The 19,424-nt window shown below is 38.5% G+C and overlaps 2 protein-coding genes across 2 annotated transcripts; one reads left to right on the forward strand and one right to left on the reverse strand.

The window, feature by feature from the left end:
* Positions 1–1,763: 1,763 nt before the first annotated feature.
* Positions 1,764–8,837, reverse strand: LOC306856363 (adenylosuccinate synthetase isozyme 2-like). Its single transcript, XM_079395611.1, has 13 exons — positions 8,410–8,837; positions 8,055–8,157; positions 7,878–7,946; positions 7,208–7,258; positions 6,987–7,053; positions 6,774–6,881; positions 6,423–6,504; positions 6,206–6,332; positions 5,944–6,098; positions 5,719–5,843; positions 5,298–5,395; positions 2,665–2,814; positions 1,764–2,570 (listed from the first exon to the last, which is right to left on the reverse strand). Exons 1-13 carry the CDS (start codon positions 8,626–8,628, stop codon positions 2,518–2,520), a joined length of 1,407 nt encoding a protein of 468 aa, XP_079251737.1. The 5' UTR covers positions 8,629–8,837; the 3' UTR covers positions 1,764–2,517.
* Positions 8,838–9,445: 608 nt separating this feature from the next.
* LOC306855619 (CAAX prenyl protease 2-like) lies at positions 9,446–16,695 on the forward strand (the record flags this gene model as incomplete). The annotated part of the gene is made up of 8 exons (XM_079394388.1): positions 9,446–9,570; positions 9,664–9,766; positions 9,929–10,012; positions 14,389–14,467; positions 15,808–15,978; positions 16,187–16,258; positions 16,328–16,390; positions 16,472–16,695. The coding sequence occupies 8 exons, from the start codon at positions 9,446–9,448 to the stop codon at positions 16,693–16,695; spliced, it is 921 nt and encodes a 306-aa protein (XP_079250514.1).
* Positions 16,696–19,424: the final 2,729 nt, after the last annotated feature.

Below are 19,424 nucleotides of genomic sequence, written 5' to 3' on the forward strand. Positions count from 1 at the left end.
TGCTTCAAAAAGCATCACAGCTGGCTTCTGTGCCTGTTAAGAAGAAATAAAATAATAATAATAATTATTATTATTATTAAACACCACGGGAAGTTAACTTGGCCACATATAAATGTAAATAATACAAATCATACAGATTTACAGAAGATCTATGAAATTATAAAGCTAATGTTGAATCATAAACCTGAACATTACCTGCACTGACACTGGCTGTGTTCAACAAACGGCAGCTCAATAATCTCTTCAACAGCATCCCCATGCACATTCTTGGCAAGCTGCCTCAGCTGTGATTTTGTTGGGGAAAAAAATAATAAAATAACTAACAAATAAGAGTAGGAACTAACACACGTGATGATAAACTGTCTAAATCCGTTATACCTGCATCACAGTGGTGTGTGTGTTGACACTCACACACAGCATAGCCTCATCAGAGCAGCAGCCTCCACAGCGCTGCACAGACACACGTGACGGAACACGCCTGAGCATCGCCTCAGGGAACTCACGCTCAACTTCAACTAAAGTTTCACGTGGCTTGCAAAAGCTGCCGACATAGACTGCTACAAAATAAAAAAAATAAAAAATTAGAATGAAAAAAATTAATTTTATATATATATATATATATATATATATATATAAAATAATAATACGAATGAATGGAGATCACAATATGACAACGACACGTAATAGTTGAGTTTTCTAAGAAATATTGTTGAAAATAATAAAATGACATATGGTCTATTCATCTTGATTCCTAGCAATAGTTATAAACAGAGACAGAAAGAATACCTTGCACAGATTCATGACCGATATTCTGAGGATGCTGTGGGTTTAAAAATAACAACAGTTTGGTTAATTTCCAACTGGTTTTCTAGTGTTACAGCATTCAGTTTCAGAATTACAGACAAATTTAGCATAATCTGCACGCAACATTTTGTTTTTGTATATATTAATAGGAGGTATTGGCCATAAAAATAGAGGTAGACCGAAAACTTGTGCTACAAATTAAATTAGGCGTGTCTACATCTTTCCTGCCTCGTGTTATAATTACACTAATGAGCCTAAGCACGTACTCCATCATCTGAGCTCATTCACCCAAACACGTACGCTGTTTACAACACCTACACATAACTGCAGAAGAGTTACACACACCGACTAGAAATCATTTAACAATTCCATGCATTTTTAAAAATCACATTTATTAATACCGTTTTACTACCACTTAATTAGTGTACTAGACTAGGCTAACAGAAAACATTTAAATTATAATTTACAGGTAATGCAACAGCACAAACTGAAATCTATAAATTAGGTTCCTGTAACAAACGTCTGCATTTAGGCTAAAAAAAAAAGGATACCTGAACGTCCATCTCAGATGGCTGGTGGTACAGGACGAGGAACAGCACACAGAGAAAGACTCGCATCATACAAGAATAATTGCTGCCTCACGAGTCAAACGTGGTTAGGCTGATGAAAATTAAGATTACTGTGTTCATTTGTATACTATTTCCCGATGAAACGGTTACTCACCATATCCTCATTACAGAGATTGCAAAATATGTTCTGGGAAATTCAGTAACCTTTTTACTAAAGAACTTTTAATATGACAACACACTTAAATCCATAATTGTTTCTTATAAAAAACAGGATATGCGGCTTAAGTGACATGCAACATATTTCTGAAATAAAATATGTAGCTTTATACACATTATTTTGTAACCATTTGAAACATAGCATTCAGAGTAAAAATTGCACTCACAAACAACCATGATTCGTTTAGCACTTTATTCTTCTTAAAAAACAAACAAAAAAAGCAGCAGCAAATGAGTTTGTACACTAGCTGCAATGCAATGTACTGTGTGTGTTTATGCATAACTGTCATTCATAGATTCAAGATCTGTGTCCGAGTGCACTAATCGCTGACTATTAACAATGCCTCTTTTTTTTTTAATATCACAAAGACTGAAGGTCCCTTTTGATATTTCAAACCACATCAAACCAGTCTTAAGAGTATACAAAAACACTGAATTAAAAAGACAAGATTTAGCGCTCGCACACTGGATTACATAAAAGAATAAACGGCACATGACAATCTTAAAAATCGGTTTGGTTTTATCCACCTATAAGCAATGAAAAAGGAAAATTTAAATGCTAGAGTGCAAAGTTTGGTTTTAAGAAAAACAGTAAAATGACACGCCTTAATCTGAAGCTCTGCAATTACTCAGACTTCAGACAACTACTAGTGATTGGCAGAGGTATGTTCTGAGGAGTTCTGGGATGTGCTTTGGAAGAAATGGGTATGAGTGAAGATTTACAAATGCAGGAAAGCGAGTCTGGTGCTCAAACCAGATCTGTATACAATGCTGGTGTTCACTTTGAGTGGGACATTCAGTGGATTCTAAACCCACAGTTAGTCAATCTCAGTGCTGATGCATAAAAGAAAGATCTGGTCCTCCAAAGGTCGTGATGATGGATGTCCTGGCAGACCATCAAATAAAGTTCAGCCATTAGAGGTTAGGATCAGAACAGCTTTATCATGCTTTCTCTTGATTTGCCAACTCCCACCCACTTCACTGAAAAGAGATTTTTATTTTTTTTACATTTCTAAGCATGTCAGTAGGTTGTTATTGTATATGAAAATGATTTACACAGTACGTGTATTTTTACCTGGCACCTGCAGGAAATTCTCGATAAAACAAATGTAAGCTTGCGCCTGTGAAGGCAGCTCATCAAAACTGCGGACTCCCTCAGTGCTACAACACCAGCCAGGGAACGTCTCATAAGTCACTTGAACCTTTGTGAGGACGTCCATGTTTGCTGAAAAATACAATGACAATCCTTCATTATCAGAAAAGGTCTATGCTAATACATGTTATAATATTACCATAATACTTGTTTGTGAATATTGTAATGTGTGAGAAATCTACAACATGTATATTAGGGTAGACGCGATTAACCAGTAGAGATTTTGGACTATCGTCTTTATCGCGTTTACGCACTCGCATCACTTTGCTGTGCACTGTGGTCACGAAAATGTATCATTTGAACACATTTTTAAGCATCGCGGTTTCAAAATTTATTTTAAGCCGCAGAAATGCAAACAGCTTTCACTCACGCTGTCAGTGAGACTGTTTATGAGCGCGGTCTGAGCAGTGCGCGAATGTGAATCTGCTGCTCATAGAGCGTGTGAGTACTTTTGTTGCTTTATTGGCTTTGAAAGGTTAAATACACATACTTATATGTATCAAAATACCCATCTTTGCAAGTTTCCTCAATAAACAGTCATTTAGGTCTTAATTAAAAGCAAACAGAAAATCTATCACTGCTCTAGACTAAATAATTTTTGTAAATTACATAAGAAATGTCACTATGCAGTGTTTTTGAATAAGTTATTATAATAGTTACGATATTATAATCTCCTGAATGAGTCTATAATCACTCGATCAAAAGCACAGGCGAGGAAGCTGCAGAAATTAACAATCTCATATGCAAGCATATGCATATGAAAAATAATGTGATCGTCAACACTAACCGCATGTAAATGAAAACTGCCCAATGTTACAGAGTGCAATGTCAATCCAGGAAGTGGTAAAGGACTGCAAGCTTTGGAAGTACTGATGGAAGCCATCTACGGCATCTTTGCTTTGATAATATTACTGAATATGATCCAGATGTAGTATTTGATAAAAATGTGATTCTCAAAATGATTTTGCTCAAAATGTTGCTTTTTTTTTAATGAAACCTACCTATATTCAAGTGTTGATAAAAAAGAATGCTTGAATAAAATGGATATACGTTTTAAATGTTTAAAAGTAGGGGGTCTGTTCTTTATTTTGATGTATTGCATGTTCAGATATTCATACAACAAAATTCTGGGGGCCATGAAATTTTAGTGAAAATCATCAAAAATGCTGGCGGTGGTTAGCAACTTTTTTCAAAAGCGCTGGCAGGGAAAGAGTTAAAATAAAAAATAACTATATTGTGATATATACACTGACCTAAAGGATTATTAGGAACACCATACTAATACTGTGTTTGACCCCCTTTCGCCTTCAGAACTGCCTTAATTCTACGTGGCATTGATTCAACAAGGTGCTGAAAGCATTCTTTAGAAATGTTGGCCCATATTGATAGGATAGCATCTTGCAGTTGATGTAGATTTGTGGGATGCACATCCAGGGCACGAAGCTCCCGTTCCACCACATCCCAAAGATGCTCTATTGGGTTGAGATCTGGTGACTGTGGGGGCCATTTTAGTACAGTGAACTCATTGTCATGTTCAAGAAACCAATTTGAAATGATTCGAGCTTTGTGACATGGTGCATTATCCTGCTGGAAGTAGCCATCAGAGGATGGGTACATGGTGGTCATAAAGGGATGGACATGGTCAGAAACAATGCTCAGGTAGGCCGTGGCATTTAAACGATGCCCAATTGGCACTAAGGGGCCTAAAGTGTGCCAAGAAAACATCCCCCACACCATTACACCACCACCACCAGCCTGTACAGTGGTAACAAGGCATGATGGATCCATGTTCTCATTCTGTTTACGCCAAATTCTGACTCTACCATCTGAATGTCTCAACAGAAATCGAGACTCATCAGACCAGGCAACATTTTTCCAGTCTTCAACCGTCCAATTTTGGTGATCTCGTGCAAATTGTAGCCTCTTTTTCCTATTTGTAGTGGAGATGAGTGGTACCCGGTGGGGTCTTCTGCTGTTGTAGCCCATCCGCCTCAAGGTTGTGCGTGTTGTGGCTTCACAAATGCTTTGCTGCATACCTCGGTTGTAACGAGTGGTTATTTCAGTCAAAGTTGCTCTTCTATCAGCTTGAATCAGTCGGCCCATTCTCCTCTGACCTCTAGCATCAACAAGGCATTTTCGCCCCCAGGACTGCCGCATACTGGATGTTTTTCCCTTTTCACATCATTCTTTGTAAACCCTAGAAATGGTTGTGCGTGAAAATCCCAGTAACTGAGCAGATTGTGAAATACTCAGACCGGCCCGTCTGGCACCAACAACCATGCCACGCTCAACATTGCTTAAATCACCTTTCTTTCCCATTCTGACATTCAGTTTGGAGTTCAGGAGATTGTCTTGACCAGGACCACACCCCTAAATGCATTGAAGCTACTGCCATGTGATTGGTTGATTAGATAATTGCATTAATGAGAAATTGAACAGGTGTTCCTAATAATCCTTTAAGTGAGTGTATATCGTTATTGTGATATAAAATTACTCATATTGTGATACAAGATTTTGATCATATCGCCCACCTTTAATGTATATAGTCAACTTACAAGGAAAACTGGGAAGAGGCTTTCCATCAACTGTGTAGGCTATGCCAATCTTTATTTCTGGCAATGTGTCAAGAATATCCAACTTGGTCAGAGCAATACTGAGAGAAAGAGAAGGAAAAGTATTGTTAAAATTAACTAAACAAAGCTTACTAAACTGTTTAACCTGTGCCATAGCTACAAAAACATAACAGACAGTTGTTTTCAGCATTGATATTAAGAAGTGTTATTGAGCACCAAATTGGCATATTAGCATGATTTGCCATCACAGGGATAAATTGTTAAAAAAGATCCAAATACAAATCCATTATTTTAAATTGTAATATTTTACAATATTACTTTTCTATTGAATTCTGGTCAAATAATAAAGCGGCCGTGTTAACCATGAGAAACATTGAGTGGTAGTGTAGGTAAAACAACTCACGCTGAAAAACCATTAACCATGTGGGCATAGCGAACCAAAACCAGGTCCAGCCATCCACAGCGACGCCGCCTGCCTGTTGTGACGCCAAATTCTCTCCCTCTGCGCTGAAGCAGATCTCCAGTATCCTAGAAAAACATTAAGAATTTTCAAATATTCTACTTGAGAGGGAATGTCATGAGTTTTCCCTTCTGACTCACTCTTTACAACAAACTGAGACGCACTCACATTATCTTGCTCAGTAGGGAATGCCCCAACTCCCACCCTGGTGGTGTAGGCCTTCACCACTCCATACACACGGCCAACATGAGACGGCGGGACTCCAAGACCTGTGCAAACGCCTCCGACAGTACAGTTTGATGAGGTCACAAAGGGGTAGGTCCCTGAAAGAGATGGAAACTTTAGACATTTCTATCATTCACACTGTTAAATAAGATTTCTCAAAGCACTCCAGTGGATCTCCCATTTAATGCAGGATTGCCATTCATACCGAAATCGATATCCAGTAAGGCAGCGTTGGCTCCTTCCACCAGAATCTTCTTGCTTGGCCCATTGAGGGCTGTATGCATGAAATAAACCCCATCAGTTACTAGAGGCCGCAACCTCTCAGCATAACCCTGTGGGTGAAATGGAGAAAGTATTACTTGGCAGGTTCATGAATGAGAAGTTTCACTAATCATATTGAAAGATGCCAAGATGCTGATCACCTTCAGTTGCTCAAGCTCAGCATCAATATCAATATTAAGGTTAGGATATGTGGTCTGAAAGTGACCTGCCAGCACCCGAAACCTGTGGAGAGATATTTACATGTATTTCTCCTCCTGCCATGAGGGTCAATCTGATCATTTAGGCATTGATTCGTCGCCTACACTATGAATGATATGTAATTGCCATACAATTATAATGTGATTTAATTAAAATTATTAATGTTACAATACCAAGATAATAAGAATTGCATAAATGGGCAGTTCTAAAATAAAGGAAATCTAACAGAAGCAGATATGCTCATTTTCATGTAAAGTTTTATGAAACATTAAAAAGAAATGTATTATACTCACTTTTCCTCAAAGACTGAAAAGTCTGAGACTAGATCACACACTCTCAGTCCATTACGTGCTGCTTTGGAGGAATATGCAGGTCCAATGCCCTTCTTAGTGGTGCCCAAACTGTACAGCAAAGGAGGGAGAATTCAGTATTAATCTTGAAGAAAATTACCTACAAATTAAGCTTTTGTAAATGAGCTTTCATAAGTGCAAAAAATTAAAACTCACTTCTTCCCTGCCTGCTGCTGTCTGAGCTGCTCCTGTATCCCATCAACGGCCTGATGGAAATTGAACACTACACAGAAAAGGAGAAGAGCTCTAATTCCAATAGAATAGATATGGAGTTTCTTGGTGTTTTTAGTTGTCAGAGACAATGCTGCACATAGTCAATATCATCAGGAATAAACCCAATTTACTCTAGGCCTGATGAAGTCAAAACAGAACTATACCAATATGTGCCCGGTCAGATATCTTCAGACGTTCCTCCCATCCTTGAAGTCCTAAATTAAACAAAGCAAAAGAACTCAATAACAAAAGAAACTCATCTAACAGATGGGGAAGGAAAAAAATGAAATAAAATTACATATATATTACAATTTTCAAGTATGTGATGAGTTTTAACTACTGACCCTCTCTCCACTTGTTCTATGTAACGAGTAACTTGTTTCTTTGTTCTTGCAACAACCACATCTTTTAGTGGGGAACAATGCTCTTTTTGCACAATTTTCATATTTCCTATTGTTACTGTGTTGCCTTTAAGTAGATAAGATTTCCAACATTTTCATTTACTAAAAAAAAACAAAAAAAGCAGCGAGGGGTCATCGAGTCTAGATAACTTTTTTTTTTAACTGTTGATTTAGCAAAAAATAATTTGCATGTACTTAATAACAATAGCTGTTCTATCCAGATTTTGTCTTTTTCATTTGGAGGCAAAATATAAAATGCTTTGAGATATACATGGTAAAAATGCACAAAAATTATATATATTTTTTTTAGCTATGGCATATCACAAACCTAATAAATAGGTTTTAAAAAAGAAAACGGATTAAGCGAATACTATTACACACAATGACAGTGATATCAACAATATGTATTTTACACCATAAACAGATAACTTGCCATTGCCTTTCTGCAAGTTCTTCTCAGCCTCCTCAAAAAGTCCTGGCAGGTGTATCACAACACCATTTCCTGTGGGACAGAACAAAAAAGATCTCAGCAAATAGAGTCATTTGAATGAAAAGTTATAAATGCATACTATGAAATGAAAACTAGAAGGAAGGTCAAACAAAACCATACCAATAAACGAGGTGGCCTTTTTGTTGAGTACGCCGCTAGGCAGCAGGTGAAAGTCATACTCCACACCGTCCACCACCACTGTGTGTCCCGCGTTATTCCCCCCCTGATAACACAGTTATAAACATGAGCGCAAGTATCGCGATAAGATAAAAATCTAGACGCAGGAAACGTTAACGTCACATCACAAGTGGCGATGGCAAAAAAAGGAAACTTTGTTTTGTGTCATTGTGATGTGACTTTTGCAAACGATTCCTTCCGCTTTAACCTCATTAAAAGAGTCTAATAAAACACACAATACAGACATAACGCTTGCGCAAACTCTCATAAACAGCATGATGAGCGCTTGGATATCCACCTGGCATCTGCATACAATGTCGGCGTCCATCGCCAAGAGGTCGACCACTTTCCCCTTCCCCTCATCGCCCCACTGGGCTCCCAACACGACGGTCACTTTATTCTGGGGCTCCCGCGGGATCCGCAGTGAGTCCAGGCTGTCTCTGGAGCACTTGAGCGCGGGTTCGCCGTTCAGAGAAGCCGTTTCCTGACCATTAGACATCGTGTTGTCCGCAGTCATGCCGCTAGTGTGAGAACAACAGCATGAACGCGTCTACACTGCTACATTATGGTTTCGCGCGAAAACGGCTATCAAAATAAAAGTCCGGTGGCCAAAGAGAAACAAAACAGGTGGTGGAGTTTGCAAACAACACTGCAGAAGGATTATGCTTGTAAAAATATGAAATTGGAGGGAGCGAGACTTACTACTGAAATGTTACTCTGAAATGTAAATTTATTTTCCACAGGTTGGTGATGTTGACAGTTTTAGATGCTTATCATATGTCACTTCACAGGCATATTTTGGCGGGTAGGTGGTGTGGGAATATAAAAGTCTTTTACTTTATAACAAATTAATTTATAACAAATATTTTTTTTTCTTTTATTACTAGTAAACATTGTTTGTATGCATATTATTATAGTTAATATAATCCCTTTTTGCTGAGATTTTTTTGGTCAACCATAACAGCTGCCAACCTCATTGCCACCTTGTAAATCTGTATATATTTACTTTAATAATAATAATAATAATAATAATACAACCGTTTGACTCTCTAAACTTCTTAAAATCTGCAAAACCAGTCTGAACCACATTTCCAAATATGTGTAAAGTGCAAAAAGTTAAAAGTGCAATAAAACTAACCACTTCAAATAAATCTTTCAGATGTTTATTAAAACAGTTTATAAAACATAAAAGAAGACATAACCTAGACATAAAATTGTGACAGTGCTAGAATGACATTGCATTGCTCAGCCTGGACAACGGAGGCTATGAACTGCCAAGTAGCTTAAGCTCATTATCTTCTTTTCAGCAGCATGTTTCTTTGGAATAACGGACGATGTTATCAATCAAAACCCTTTCAGAGACTTTTGAAGAAGAGTGTTGGATATCTGTTGTGTGTTGTTTACTGCTTGCCTGTTTGTATGTTGGGAGTTTGTATGTATGGAGGGGAAACCTAACCAGGTAGTGATGAAGCTGTGTCTGCAATTATTTCTGCTATTATTTATCTAGGATTTCAGTTCAGTTGCGGTGTATAATGTTTAAATAGTTCTTTAGGGATCACCCAAACACAATAAAAAGGCATTTCACCAGTGTTTTGTGCGTGTCAGCTGTTTCACCGCTGGTTGTGTTGGCATGGACAAATTCAATGAAAGTCAGGGTGAGTGTGGGCTGCCAGAGTGCCTCATGTAAGTGATTGAAGACTTTTTAGGTATTCAGGTACTTTATCAATTGTTAAGATTATTTATTTATTTAATAAGTTATTATTTATCTATATAAATTGTTTTTAATTTATTATGATGTATCTTTGGACTTGTTACAGCCAAGTCCACCATTGTGGGCACTGCTGGGCATTCGTCTAGAGGGTTTTGTGCCTGCTGCTCTGTTGCCGCTGACACTCACTATGGTATGTTATTGCTGTCTTTTCTTTTGTTTTACTCTCTATTTCCTCTGGATAAACATGTACAATAATAGGTTACAAACCAGGCCTCTAAACCCAAATGTATACCGTATAATCTTTTAGTTATACAAATTACAAACAAAAAACCAACAATACCATCTGATAATGATTAAAGGGGTCATGACATGAGAAATAAAATTTTCCAAAATGATCTTTTGGCATATACAGTGGGGAAAAAATATTTGATCCCTTGCTGATTTTGTATGTTTGCCCACTGACAATGAAATGATCAGTCTATAATTTTAATGGTAGGTTTATTTGAATAGTCAGAGACAGAATAACAACAAACAAATCCAGAAAAACGCATTTCAAAAAAGTTATGAATTGATTTGCATTTTAATGAGTCAAATAAGTATTTTATCCCCTATAAATCAGAAAGATTTCTGGCTCCCAGGTGTCTATGGAGGTGTCTAAGGAGCTGAGATTAGAAGCACTCTCTTAAAGGGAGCGCTCCTAATCTCAGTTTGTTATAAAAGACATCTGTCCACAGAATCAATCAATCAATCAGATTCCAAACTCTCCACCATGGCTAAGACCAAAGAGCTGTCCAAGGATGTCAGGGACAAGATTGTAGACCTACACAAGGCTGGAATGGGCTACAAGACCATCGCCAAGCAGCTTGGTGAGAAGGTGACAACAATTGGTGCGATTATTCGCAAATGGAAGAAACACAAAATAACTGTCAATCTCCCTCGGCCTGGGGCTCCATGCAAGATCACCTTGTGGAGTTTCAATAATCATGAAAACGGTGAGGGATCAGCCCAGAACTACACGGGAGGATCTTGTCAATGATCTCAAGGCAGCTGGGACCATAGTCACCAAGAAAACAATTGGTAGCACACTACGCCGTGAAGGACTGAAATCCCGCAGCACCCACAAGGTCTCCCTGCTCAAGAAAGCACATGTACAGGCCCGTCTGAAGTTTGCCAATGATTCAGAGGAAAACTGGGTGAAAGTGTTGTGATCAGATGAGACCAAAATCGAGCTTGTTGGCATCAACTAAATTTGCAGTGTTTGGAGGAGGAGGAATGCTGCCTATGACCTCAAGAACTCCATCCCCACCGTCAAACATGGAGGTGGAAACATTATGCTTTGGGGGTGTTTTTCTGCTAAGTGGACAGGACAACTGCACCGGATCACAGGGACGCTGGACGGGGCCACGTACCATCAGGGCCAGGGCATTGAAGCTAGCCAGGGCATTGAAAATGGGTCATGGATGGATATTCCAGCATGACAATGACCCAAAACGCACGGCCAAGGCAACAAAGAAGTGGCTCAAGAAGAAGCACATTAAGGTCCTGGAGTGGCCTAGTCAGTCTCCTGACCTTAATCCCATTGAAAATCTGTGGAGGGAGCTGAAGGTTCGAGTCGCCAAACGTCAGCCTCGAAAACATAATGGCCCGGTTTCACAAACGGGGCTTAGTTTAAGCCAGGACTAGGCCTTAGTTAAATTAAGATATTTAAGCAACCTTTACAAAAATGCCTTGGAAGAAAACATTAAGGTATGCATCTTGACACAGAACAATGACACTGACCTATTTTAAGATATGTCAGAGCAAGATATTTTCAGTTGAGACAGCTCAAACATGCATTTTAGTCTGGGACTAGCTTAAGCCTTGTCTGTGAAACCAGGGGAATAACTTGGAGAGGATCTGCAAAGAGGAGTGTGACAAAATGGCTCCTGAGACGTGTGCAAACCTGGTGGCCAACTACAAGAAACATCTGACCTCTGTGATTGCCAACAAGGGTTTTGCCACCAAGAACTAAGTGATGATTTGCGAAAGGGTCAAATATTTATTTCACTCATTAAAATGCAAATCAATTTATAACTTTTTTTAAATTAGTTTTTCTGGATTTTTTGTTATTCTGTCTCTCACTATTCAAATAAACCTACCATTAAAATTATAGACTGATCATTTCTTTGTCAGTGGGCAAACGTACAAAATCAGCAGGGGATCAAATAATATTTTTTTTCCCCAACTGTAAGAGGTCTATGTACCATTAAAACTTCCTGCAAGTTTCATAGCTTAAAACGTCCCCCTCATTTTAAACAAAGCATTAATTTAATCAAGCTCCCAAAATGGCTCGTATTGGATATCAGGTGCAAGATGATGTAATCCAGACACAAACATTTGCATAAACAGCACATTTACGAACAGTCATCTTCTCACCATAGGCCCCGCCCACTGGCATTCACTCACTTAAAGGATAAGTCAACTTCCAGAATAAAAAATTCCTGATAATTTACTCACCCCATGTCATCCAAGATGTTCATGTCTTTCCTTCTTCAGTCACAAAGAAATCAAGTTTTTGAGGAAAACATTCCAGGATTTTTCTCCATATAGGGGACTTCAATGGTGGCCAACGATTTCAAGGTCCAAAATGTAGTTTCAATGCAGCTTCAAAGGGTCTTATCTAGCGAAACGATCCGTCATTTTCTGAAAAAAATTATATTTATATACTTTATAACCTCAAATGCTCTGCTTGCTCTAGCTCTGCGATGTGATGTGCGTCTTCACACATTACTTAATCATGTAGGAAAGGTCACGCACGGTTAGTTCTTCGTCTTTGTACTTCGTTTAAAAACTCCATCTCATTTTCTCCTCCAACTTTAAAATCATCCGACATCGTTGTTTCACCTTTTTTGTAAAGGGCATTTGACTTTTTCTGCATTTTCACTTGGGTCGGTACTTCTGCCTATGTCACGCGTGACCTTTCCAATATCACCTAATAAAGATGTGCATGCGCATCGCAGAGCTAATACTAGTCCAGCATTTGTGGTTATAAAGTGTATACATTTTTTTTTTTTTAGAAAATTACTGATGGTTTCGCTAGATAAGGCCCTTATTTCTTGGCTGGGCTCTAACCCTTTGAAGCTGCATTGAAACTGTATTTTGGACCTTGAAATCGTTAGCCACCATTGAAGGCCACTATATGGAGCAAAATCTTAGAATGTTTTCCTCAAAAAACGTAATTTCTTTGCGACTGAAGAAAGACATTAACATTTTGGAGGACATGGGGGTGAGTAAATTATCAGGAAATTTTTATTCTGGTAGCGGCTGACACTTGGGCTGCATTGGAAAACCTAGACATTTGACTTGCTGCCTCGCCTTATCAGTCGATCACTTTGCAGGCAGCGTTTTTACACTAAGGCACCTCATGATTTCTAAAAGGCTTCTGAGGCAGCGGTTCAATGATCTACAACAAAATAGAATGCGTTTTGGTGATAATTAAACAAATATTTAATTACTATAATACTGATTTCTCTCAAGAAATAACATCAAAAGTGCAAAACGTTAGTCAGAAATATACAATTTCACACAAACTTGCCACCAAATGCAACTTTCAGACGCTATCTTTATTTTTTAAGCTCAACCATGAGGGAATGGAACGCATAGGATTGTGGGATATCAATTGATCAGATGAAGGTTTCTCATGAGACAGGAAGTGAGACTAAATTTGGATTCGGATGTACCTTGATGTCTTCCTTGGAATGCATCCTCCAAAGGCAGCATATTTCAGTTTTCGTATGCAGCCTTGGTTACGCCAAATGCAAATAGAAATTACAATCACTGTCGCTATCTCACTGGATACAATATACAGATGCGCGTTCACTTTCTGACACAGTCCACATGCTTGAGTCTGTCAATTGGACAAATGAAGTGAAAGAACATTCGCTTTGACGCATTTGGTTTAAATAGCTCGTTCGCGTCTTTGTACATGTATCAGAAGGATCCTAGCCTAAGGAATAAGTGGATACTTTATTTTACTAGTTTAGTTATTATTTTTAATGGCATCCCAGATCGTGTCAGAGGAGTGATCGGAGCATTTTGTTTTGTAAGGCACAGTAGAGTTTACAAAGAAACGTTTGTTGAAAGATGAAGTGGTACTAAATCATAAATCATCACAAACCGTAAGTAAATTATTTCATAATGCTTTGTCTGGAAATGGAAATTGTCATGTAGTCAAAACACTCGCATGCAATAGTGAGGGGGCGTCAATACTGTTTCCTATGCAGTGACGTTAGCCAATCATAACAGTGGCCGATTCCTGAGAAGCTTTAAAGGGCCCGCCCCTTAAACACAGGTCGTTTTAAAAAGAGGGTCAGAATGAGGGTAGAAAATAATCATTTTTCCACATATTTATTTGTTTTGGGGTTTTTTGTGCAAAAAACTTTATTAAACTTATAGGTAAACCTCAAGGAACAATAAGATCAAGGAATAATAAGAAAATCCATGTCATGACCCCTTTCAACAAGCATTAAACCAAAAACATTTTTTTCTGGTCTCTTTTCTTTCTTTTTCTTTTTTTTTTGAGCACAGGTGCTATTTCTTGGACCTCTGACCCAGCTGGCAATTGAGAGCCCAAGAGGACTTTTTCATGATGTCAAAGCAGGCCTGAGTTAGTATGAACAATTAATATGTATTTTTTAAAATACCAGCATGTTAGAATGGTTTCTGAAGGATTCTGTGACACTAAGGACTGGAGTAATGCCTGCTTACAATTCAGCATTGTATCACAGGAATAAATTACATTTTAAATGACATTCAAATAGAAAGTTATTTGAAATAATATTTACTGTTTTTATTTTTGATCAAATAATTAGTAGACTTTCTAGATTTCTTACTATATATGTCAAGTCAAGTCAAGTCTGCTTTATTGTCAATTCTTCCACATGTACGGCACATACATACAGAGAATTGAAATTGCGTTACTCTCAGACCCTTGGTGCATACAGTTAACATTAAACACTGACAGTAGACGTTCAAATACGGATAAATACAGTTTAAACATATGTACATACAACTATACAGATATACAAATGAGGACATTTGTAGAAAAATAAAGAAAGAGATAGATAAAGTGGCATAAGGCACATGGCAGAATAGATAGTGTGCAAACCAGTTGAATAAAACAAAACTGTGCAGATATATGTGTAGTGCAAGAAGAGCTTATCAGTCTGTTAAAGTGACAAAAGAACAGTCTTTTTATCAGAACGTCTGAAGAGGTAGTTTGCAGTCAATGCTGGATGAGGTAGTGATCAGTCCAATGCTACACAAGTGACAGGTGCTGGTCAAGGTTTGTAAGTGGGCGGGGGTTGGGGGGTTGGGGTGGAAGGGTCCTGGGGATGTGGGGAGCTGGGGGGGGGGGGGTCGTAGTATCAGTGTTCAGTGTTGCATGGGGTAAAAGAGGGGAGGGGGGGCAAGGACGGGAGGGAGTTCAGCTTCCTGACAGCCTGATGTATGAAGCTGTCCTTCAGTCTGCTGGTCCTCGCCTGGAGACTCCGCAGTCTCCTCCCTGATGGCAGCAGACTGAAGAAGCTGTGTGTCGGGTGGGTGGGATCGCCTGCAATGCGGAGGGCTTTGCGGGTGAGACGGGTGCTTTAAATGTCCTGGAGGGAGGGGAGAGAGACATCAACGATCTTCTCAGCTGCTCTCACTTTGCGTTGAAGTGACTTGCGGCAGGATGCGTTGCAAGCGCCATACCACACAGTGATGCAGCTAGTCAGGATGCTCTCGATGGTACCTCTGTAGAAGGTGCACATGATGGGGGTCGGGGCTCTGGCTCTTCTCAATTTGCGGAGGAGATGTATATATACATGTATGTATATATACATGTATATATGATATTAAATATACAAGTAAAAATATTATTGTATATTAAAAAATGATCTCATAAATCTGAATATAATTGTTTATTACCTTTCATCACAATTTAATACTGAGATGTTCATGACTGAGCAGATTCTCGATCTTGGAGTAAGTGTGTGAAAGATTTGCGATGGTTGAAGAACCAAGTGGTGGCTCCATTAACAGAGGTGTTTGTTTTTCGGGCTTGCATGATTCCAATGTTGGTGCCATGCATTGGTCCCACTGCTGCCATCTTCATCAGTCCACTCTTCTTTGGCGTTGGTATGTTAAATAGCAAGATTATAATGTGGTCCTTTCAGCAGGTGGCGCTGTCAAGCTCTGATAATGAACAGTGAATATGCCAGTATTGTGAATGCTTTTTTTTAAGAGGTATTGTTCCGAGATGTTTAAAAGCTCAGCGTGTCAGGGAATGTTTGATTTTCCATGACTTGTTTTGATGACTTTACTGTGTGCTTTCTGTCCCACACAGCCCATTTCCATCATATCATTGAACAGCTTCGCTTTGGACAAGACACTGTGTTTGAGATGCTAATTTGTGCAGGTAAATGCATTTAAAAGTCATACCTTTGGTATTGTCTCAGCTAATACTTAATTAAATGTTATCTTTCAGTTTTCCAGTTCACATATACTTACGTTTTTGGAGCCTACTCTGCCTGTATATTCATAAGGACAGGTGAGTGTTATTGACATTTATATAAAGACAGTGTTGTCTAGCTTGCGCCTCACATAAGATTTCAATATCTTAATGACCCAGGTCATCTGATGGGACCCCTGTTGTGCCACTCGTTTTGCAACCAGATGGGTTTTCCTGCCATTGGCTCAGTTTTACAGCACCCGCAGAGGCCTGTGATCCTGCTCTCCTATCAGCTGGGTGTTCTGCTCTTCCTCATCCTTCTCTTCCCCTTCACAGATCCTGCTTTTTATGGCATGACCCCCATCTGCAGTCTACTGCTTACACCTCGCTCTGCCTGTGCATGACACATCTTCACGGCGCCTGGATTGAAATGTACCTCAAAGTCTTTAAAAAAATATGACTGGGGAAAGACCATGAAAGACAGTAAATGAAGCATGTTGCTTTCATGAGAAAGACTTAACATTTCCCACACATTCATCAGCCTAGATGATGAGTAAATGACTGTCATGTTTCATTTCCTTGCCTTTTTGTGGTTCAATCTGCCGTTTGTCTCAGTGGTTCATTCGAATGTTTTATTTTTTCAATATGCTTCATATTTCTCTTTCATTCAGTTATTGAAATTTTAACCATCATCCATGGGTTATATGGTGATACTATATGCATCGTTGTGTAAATACAGTTGTAATTGTTTATATTTTATTACCATGTAATGTGTACTGCCAAATGTTTGGGGTCAGTACAATTTTTGTTAAAGAAATTAATACTTTTATACAGCAAAGATGCAATAAATTGATCAAATATTACAATTATAATGTTACAAAAGATTATAATGATTAACATTATAATGCTGTTCTTTTACTATTATAGCATATATTAATATTTTGAATTAGATTTTATTTTTAAATTTTTTTCTATTTTATAGCTTTATTTTTAATTCAGTCTTCTTAAAGTCAGTTAGTTACCAAGGCAACAATTTATTTCAGATTTTTCAATTAGCAAATTAAAATAGACATGTTATTTTAATTGTAATAATATTTCACAATATTGCTGTTTACTGTATTTTTGGTCATGTGAATGCAGCCCAATATAATGGATAAAACAGCAATGTTGTCTTGAGTGCACTTTATATGGTTTGCTGTCTCTGTTTCTATTTTCATTGTTCAGTTATGATGATGAGGACCAGTGTAATGGAGAACATATCTGTAGAGACATGTAGATAACTAAACAAACAGATACAAAGAGCTGAAAATACCTGGAACTCCTGGTGCTCTCCTGTGAATGCTCCTCATTTATGCACTAGCCTTTCAAAATAACCTTGGAGTTTCTACCTATGGGAAGTAATTAGCAATGTGCATCTTCCAGCTAACAGGCAGTTTTATTTGGCTCCATCTCCCCTTGTTTGATAGTGATCTGCAATGATAAAGGAATTGTGCAACACATTTCCTGCAACATATTTCCTGTTTTTTGCCATGCAACTTCTCAGTCACGAGCGCTCCTGCCAAATACACATTTCTGTGGAATGTTGGACTTTGAGGGTATTTGATTTCAAACCATGTGTTGGGCATCAGCAGCTGTCAGTCTTCCAATACTAATTGTCAATCATAACACACTATTCAATGTTCAACAAAAGGATTTCCACAAAAAACAAACACAGATTTTGTCTGAAACTTCGAGGACGTGTCAGCAGAGCAATGAAAAACTCAAGCATTTTTTCTCCTCGGTGTGTTTGGAGTGTTCCGAATGGTTCTGCTGGGCTGAGGTAGACTGAGGCTTCAGGAAACTTTAATTCCAGGGTCCTCCTGAGGCCTGGTGGAAACCCAAAAGCAGAGTATCTGGGAGCCGTAACAAGAGAGGCGCAGTGGGACAATTTTTGACAGAGATGTCTGAGGTTTATTACCGTTCTCCAAACAGAACGGTTGCCCTTTGCTTCATCTATATTGACCCTCAGGTGTGAAGGACTGAAGGAATTCAGTAGCTAAGAGAGTTTGCTTATGCTTTATATTGTAACATATATTCATATATTCAAAAAATGAAATAAGGCTCTAAAGTGATTCACCAGAGAAGCTTCACCAGAAATCCAGATCTTCTGACTCAAGGATTTTCCATGATGAAATAACTGTCACCCTCAGGAGCACCGGCTGACTTTTTGCGGTTGGGGGCCTAATGCAATTCTGAGGGCAGCTATTGTTTTCTGAAACTTTGATGAATCCCCAGGATATTTTGGCTCCCGGAACCTGTGGCGATTGTTAATGTGTTCACCATTCTCCCGTTATATATTCACATATGTATTTCATTGGCCTCATGTGAATATATGGTTTTCCGCCGGCAGTGTCAATGACAAAACCATCAGTACTGGTGAAATATGGTGTAAGTTGGTGTATTCTGAAACCAAAAATTGTTTTATTTTGTGCAAGGGTGATTTATTTGCCATTTTTCTATTGAAGATGTTCTGTTTTTCTAATAACCACAAGCAACTATCAGTATCCACCAACACAGAGGAAGAAAAACGACTGACTGTTCTGAACTGAAGCTCACGGTGCAATTGCATGCAATATAAAATGGCAGACGTGTTAAGCATATTAAGAACTTTGCATTGGAAAACATATTGTTTTAATAATTAGATTGTAAGAATATTGGAGTCTGGTTGAGGTCAGTGGGTTGCCTCCAGCTAGCCAGCCAAAGATCATGGAAATAATGAGAGTTTTAACATCATGACTCTTTCTCCCATTCCAGACTGTTTTTCTCTTTATTGGTCTCTTTTGTAGCAATTTAGCTGGCGAAATCTGGAATATCTGATCATCTTTTCATTAATTTTCCATTTCACACAGCTCAAACTCTTTGCTTGTCTCAAAATCTTCTTGCCCCCTTCTCTTTCATAAGCAGGTGTCAGCTGGGCTTCGTCTGTATCTGTCCGTTGTGTTTATTATTCAAGGTGAAGAGTTACAAAGACATTGATAGACCTGGTATGTCCATTATTGGATTTGACCATTCATTTTGGAAAGGTAAAATACACTTTGCACTGACAGTTGTGCACTGACTTAAAGTGGATTTTAGGATTCCACAGCTATACAGT

The sequence above is a fragment of the Barbus barbus genome (assembly GCF_936440315.1).
Source record: "Barbus barbus genome assembly, chromosome: 36".
NCBI lineage: Eukaryota > Metazoa > Chordata > Actinopteri > Cypriniformes > Cyprinidae > Barbus > Barbus barbus.

Bases quoted from the DNA above. Each gene is read 5' to 3' on its own strand.
- LOC306856363 (XM_079395611.1), bottom strand. From the start codon at position 8,628: ATGACTGCGGACAACACGATGTCTAATGGTCAGGAAACGGCTTCTCTG. The intron at 8,158-8,409 runs GTGGATATCCAA...CTGTGTTATCAG, and splicing joins ACATTGTATGCAGATGCCAG to GGGGGGAATAACGCGGGACA. The intron at 6,099-6,205 runs GTATGAATGGCA...CATCTCTTTCAG, and splicing joins CTTACTGGATATCGATTTCG to GGACCTACCCCTTTGTGACC.